The sequence below is a fragment of the Salvelinus namaycush genome, chromosome 26, assembly GCF_016432855.1.
Source record: "Salvelinus namaycush isolate Seneca chromosome 26, SaNama_1.0, whole genome shotgun sequence".
Lineage (NCBI taxonomy): Eukaryota > Metazoa > Chordata > Actinopteri > Salmoniformes > Salmonidae > Salvelinus > Salvelinus namaycush.
Window position 1 is genome coordinate 40,332,734 of NC_052332.1, and position 6,000 is coordinate 40,338,733.

Here is a 6,000-nt window from a genome sequence, read left to right on the forward strand (position 1 = left end):
ACCAGGGATGTTCTGGACCTCTCTGTGTCTCACAGCTGTAATAAGATCCTTTAACCAGGGATGTTCTGGACCTCTCTGTGTCTCACAGCTGTAATAAGATCCTTTAACCAGGGATGTTCTGGACCTCTCTGTGTCTCACAGCTGTAATAAGATCCTTTAACCAGGGATGTTCTGGACCTCTCTGTGTCTCACAGCTGTAATAAGATCCTTTAACCAGGGATGTTCTGGACCTCTCTGTGTCTCACAGGGATCTGAAGATAGAGAACCTACTGCTGGATGAACAGGACAACATCAAGCTCATAGGTACCGTTTACCTAACTAACCCCGGCTTTGTCCCTGTGTGTGTGTGTGTGTGTGTGTGTGTGTGTGTGTGTGTGTGTGTGTGTGTGTGTGTGTGTGTGTGTGTGTGTGTGTGGTGTGTGGTGTGTGTGTGTGTGTGTGTGTGTGTGTGTTTTTTTTAATCTAATCTAAAAGAAAGTCAGCTGCAAAAGGTAAAATCCCACGACAGAAAGAGATAAAGATTTAACTAACCAAACAGAGTCAACAGTAGCTAGGAGTAGAACAGAGCAGTACCTCTTCCAGAGTAGCAGGGTGTTTCAGGAGAACAGAGCTGTACCTCTTCCAGAGTAGCAGCAGTACCTCTTCCAGAGTAGCAGGGTGTTTCAGGAGAACAGAGAAGTACCTCTTCCAGAGTAGCAGGATGTTTCAGGAGAACAGAGAAGTACCTCTTCCAGAGTAGCAGCAGTACCTCTTCCAGAGTAGCAGGATGTTTCAGGAGAACAGAGCAGTACCTCTTCCAGAGTAGCAGCAGTACCTCTTCCAGAGTAGCAGGGTGTTTCAGGAGAACAGAGTAGTACCTCTTCCAGAGTAGCAGGATGTTTCAGGAGAACAGAGCTGTACCTCTTCCAGAGTAGCAGGGTGTTTCAGGAGAACAGAGCTGAACCTCTTCCAGAGTAGCAGGATGTTTCAGGAGAACAGAGCAGTACCTCTTCCAGAGTAGCAGGGTGTTTCAGGAGAACAGAGCAGTACCTCTTCCAGAGTAGCAGGGTGTTTCAGGAGAACAGAGCTGTACCTCTTCCAGAGTAGCAGGATGTTTCAGGAGAACAGAGCAGTACCTCTTCCAGAGTAGCAGGGTGTTTCAGGAGAACAGAGCTGTACCTCTTCCAGAGTAGCAGGGTGTTTCAGGAGAACAGAGCAGTACCTCTTCCAGAGTAGCAGGATGTTTCAGGAGAACAGAAGTACTCTTCCAGAGTAGCAGGGTGTTTCAGGAGAACAGAGCTGTACCTCTTCCAGAGTAGCAGGATATTTCAGGAGAACAGAGCTGTACCTCTTCCAGAGTAGCAGGATGTTTCAGGAGAACAGAGCTGAACCTCTTCCAGAGTAGCAGGATGTTTCAGGAGAACAGAGCAGTACCTCTTCCAGAGTAGCAGCAGTACCTCTTCCAGAGTAGCAGGATGTTTCAGGAGAACAGAGAAGTACCTCTTCCAGAGTAGCAGCAGTACCTCTTCCAGAGTAGCAGGGTTGTTCAGGAGAACAGAAGTACCTCTTCAGAGTAGCAGCAGTACCTCTTCCAGAGTAGCAGATGTTTCAGGAGAACGAGCAGTACCTCTTCCAGGTAGCAGGATGTTTCAGGAGAACAGAGCTGAACCTCTTCCAGAGTAGCAGGGTGTTTCAGGAGAAACAGAGCAGTACCTCTTCCAGAGTAGCAGGATGTTTCAGGAGAACAGAGCTGTACCTCTTCCAGAGTAAGGGTGTTTCAGGAGAACAGAGCTGAACCTCTTCCAAGTAGCAGGTGTTTCAGGAGAACAGAGCAGTAGGAGAACAGAGAAGTACCTCTTCCAGAGTAGCAGCAGTACCTCTTCCAGAGTAGCAGGGTGTTTCAGGAGAACAGAGCTGTACCTCTTCCAGAGTAGCAGCAGTACCTCTTCCAGAGTAGCAGGGTGTTTCAGGAGAACAGAGTAGTACCTCTTCCAGAGTAGCAGGGTGTTTCAGGAGAACAAGCAGACCTCTCCAGAGTAGCAGGGTGTTTCAGGAGAACAGAGCTGAACCTCTTCCAGAGTAGCAGGGTGTTTCAGGAGAACAGAGCTGTACCTCTTCCAGAGTAGCAGGGTGTTTCAGGAGAACAGAGCAGTACCTCTTCCAGAGTAGCAGGATGTTTCAGGAGAACAGAGCAGTACCTCTTCCAGAGTAGCAGGATGTTTCAGGAGAACAGAGCAGTACCTCTTCCAGAGTAGCAGGATATTTCAGGAGAACAGAGCAGTACCTCTTCCAGAGTAGCAGGGTGTTTCAGGAGAACAGAGTAGTACCTCTTCCAGATCAGGGTGTTTCAGGAGAACAGCAGTACCTCTTCCAGAGTAGCAGGGTGTTTCAGGAGAACAGAGCAGTACCTCTTCCAGAGTAGCAGGGTGTTTCAGGAGAACAGAGCTGTACCTCTTCCAGAGTAGCAGGGTGTTTCAGGAGAACAGAGCTGAACCTCTTCCAGAGTAGCAGGGTGTTTCAGGAGAACAGAGCAGTAGGAGAACAGAGAAGTACCTCTTCCAGAGTAGCAGCAGTACCTCTTCCAGAGTAGCAGGGTGTTTCAGGAGAACAGAGCTGTACCTCTTCCAGAGTAGCAGCAGTACCTCTTCCAGAGTAGCAGGGTGTTTCAGGAGAACAGAGCAGTACCTCTTCCAGAGTAGCAGGGTGTTTCAGGAGAACAGAGTAGTACCTCTTCCAGAGTAGCAGGGTGTTTCAGGAGAACAGAGCAGTACCTCTTCCAGAGTAGCAGGGTGTTTCAGAGAACAGAGCAGTACCTCTTCCAGAGTAGCAGGGTGTTTCAGAGAACAGAGCTGTACCTCTTCAGATTAGCAGGTGTTTCAGGAGAACAGAGCTGAACCTCTTCCAGAGTAGCAGGGTGTTTCAGGAGAACAGAGCAGTAGGAGAACAGAGAAGTACCTCTTCCAGAGTAGCACATACCTCTTCCAGAGTAGCAGGGTGTTTCAGGAGAACAGAGCTGTACCTCTTCCAGAGTAGCAGCAGTACCTCTCAGAGTAGCAGTGTTTCAGGAGAACAAGCAGTACCTCTTCCAGAGTAGCAGGGTGTTTCAGGGAAACAGAGTAGTACCTCTTCCAGAGTAGCAGGGTGTTTCAGGAGAACAGAGCAGTACCTCTTCCAGAGTAGCAGGATGTTTCAGGAGAACAGAGCTGTACCTCTTCCAGAGTAGCAGGGTGTTTCAGGAGAACAGAGCAGTACCTCTTCCAGAGTAGCAGGATATTTCAGGAGAACAGAGCAGTACCTCTTCCAGAGTAGCAGGGTGTTTCAGGAGAACAGAGTAGTACCTCTTCCAGAGTAGCAGGGTGTTTCAGGAGAACAGAGCAGTACCTCTTCCAGAGTAGCAGGGTGTTTCAGGAGAACAGAGCAGTACCTCTTCCAGAGTAGCAGGGTGTTTCAGGAGAACAGAGCTGTACCTCTTCCAGAGTAGCAGGGTGTTTCAGGAGAACAGAGCTGAACCTCTTCCAGAGTAGCAGGGTGTTTCAGGAGAACAGAGCAGTACCTCTTCCAGAGTAGCAGGATGTTTCAGGAGAACAGAGCTGTACCTCTTCCAGAGTAGCAGGATGTTTCAGGAGAACAGAGCAGTACCTCTTCCAGAGTAGCAGGGTGTTTCAGGAGAACAGAGCTGAACCTCTTCCAGAGTAGCAGGGTGTTTCAGGAGAACAGAGCAGTACTCTTCCGAGTAGCAGTGTTTCAGGAGACAAGCTGTACCTCTCCAGAGTAGCAGGGTGTTTCAGGAGAACAGAGCTGAACCTCTTCCAGAGTAGCGGGTGTTTCAGGAGAACAGAGCATAGGAGACAGAGAAGTACCTTTCCAGGTAGCAGCAGTACCTCTTCCAGAGTAGCAGGGTGTTTCAGGAGAACAGAGCTGTACCTCTTCCAGAGTAGCAGCAGTACCTCTTCCAGAGTAGCAGGGTGTTTCAGGAGAACAGAGTAGTACCTCTTCCAGAGTAGCAGCAGTACCTCTTCCAGAGTAGCAGGGTGTTTCAGGAGAACAGAGCAGTACCTCTTCCAGAGTAGCAGCAGTACCTCTTCCAGAGTAGCAGGGTGTTTCAGGAGAACAGAGCAGTACCTCTTCCAGAGTAGCAGGATGTTTCAGGAGAACAGAGCTGAACCTCTTCCAGAGTAGCAGGGTGTTTCAGGAGAACAGAGCAGTACCTCTTCCAGAGTAGCAGGATGTTTCAGGAGAACAGAGCTGTACTCTTCCAGAGTAGCAGGGTGTTTCAGGAGAACAGAGCTGAACCTCTTCCAGAGTAGCAGGGTGTTTCAGGAGAACAGAGCAGTAGGAGAACAGAGAAGTACCTCTTCCAGAGTAGCAGCAGTACCTCTTCCAGAGTAGCAGGGTGTTTCAGGAGAACAGAGCTGTACCTCTTCCAGAGTAGCAGCAGTACCTCTTCCAGAGTAGCAGGGTGTTTCAGGGAACAGAGTAGTACCTCTTCCAGGTAGCAGGGTGTTTCAGGAGAACAGAGCAGTACCTCTTCCAGTAGCAGGGTGTTTCAGGAGAACAGAGCTGAACCTCTTCCAGAGTAGCAGGGTGTTTCAGGAGAACAGAGCAGTACCTCTTCCAGAGTAGCAGGATGTTTCAGGAGAACAGAGCAGTACCTCTTCCAGAGTAGCAGGATGTTTCAGGAGAACAGAGCTGTACCTCTTCCAGAGTAGCAGGGTGTTTCAGGAGAACAGAGCAGTACCTCTTCCAGAGCAGCAGGGTGTTTCAGGAGAACAGAGCAGTACCTCTTCCAGAGTAGCAGGGTGTTTCAGGAGAACAGAGCTGTACCTCTTCCAGAGTAGCAGGGTGTTTCAGGAGAACAGAGCAGTACCTCTTCCAGAGTAGCAGGATGTTTCAGGAGAACAGAGCAGTACCTCTTCCAGAGTAGCAGCAGTACCTCTTCCAGAGTAGCAGGGTGTTTCAGGAGAACAGAGCAGTACCTCTTCCAGAGTAGCAGCAGTACCTCTTCCAGAGTAGCAGGATGTTTCAGGAGAACAGAGCAGTACCTCTTCCAGAGCAGCAGGGTGTTTCAGGGGAGAAGAGTGTTTCAGGGGAGAAGAGTGTTTCAGGGGAGAAGAGTGTTTCAGGGGAGCAGCGTGTTTCAGGGGAGCAGCGTGTTTCAGGGGAGAAGAGTGTTTCAGGGGAGAAGAGTGTTTTAGGGGAGAAGAGTGTTTTAGGGGAGAAGAGTGTTTCAGGGGAGGAGAAGAGTGTTTCAGGGGAGCAGCGTGTTTCAGGGGAGCAGCGTGTTTCAGGGGAGAAGAAGAGTGTTTCAGGGGAGCAGAGTGTTTCAGGGGAGCAGCGTGTTTCAGGGGAGAAGAGTGTTTCAGGGGAGCAGCGTGTTTCAGGGGAGCAGCGTGTTTCAGGGGAGAAGAAGAGTGTTTCAGGGGAGCAGAGTGTTTCAGGGGAGCAGAGTGTTTCAGGGGAGCAGAGTGTTTCAGGGGAGCAGAGTGTTTCAGGGGAGCAGAGTGTTTCAGGGGAGAAGAAGAGTGTTTCAGGGGAGAAGAAGAGTGTTTCAGGGGAGAAGAAGAGTGTTTCAGGGGAGCAGAGTGTTTCAGGGGAGCAGAGTGTTTCAGGGGAGCAGAGTGTTTCAGGGGAGCAGCGTGTTTCAGGGGAGCAGCGTGTTTCAGGGGAGCAGCGTGTTTCAGGGGAGCAGCGTGTTTCAGGGGAGCAGCGTGTTTCAGGGGAGCAGAGTGTTTCAGGGGAGCAGAGTGTTTCAGGGAGCAGAGTGTTTCAGGGAGCAAGTGTTTCAGGGGAGAAGGTTTCAGGGAGCAGAGTGTTTCAGGGGAGCAGCGTGTTTCAGGGGAGCAGCGTGTTTCAGGGGAGCAGCGTGTTTCAGAGGAGAAGAGTGTTTCAGGGGAGCAGCGTGTTTCAGGGGAGCAGCGTGTGTAAATAGACATAATGACATTTGTAATGTCTTTATTCTTTGGGAATTTTTGTGAGTGTAATGTTTACTGTTCATTTTTTTATTGTTTATTTCACTTTTGT

General features: G+C 49.9%; 1 protein-coding gene across 1 annotated transcript in view; it reads left to right on the forward strand.

The window, feature by feature from the left end:
* Positions 1-6,000, forward strand: part of hunk (hormonally up-regulated Neu-associated kinase) — a 30,644-nt gene that overhangs the window by 14,169 nt on the left and 10,475 nt on the right. Inside the window, exon 4 of the mRNA XM_038964802.1 lies at positions 248-303. Coding sequence (XP_038820730.1) covers positions 248-303 — 56 coding nt within the window. The remainder of the gene's footprint in view (positions 1-247; positions 304-6,000) is intronic.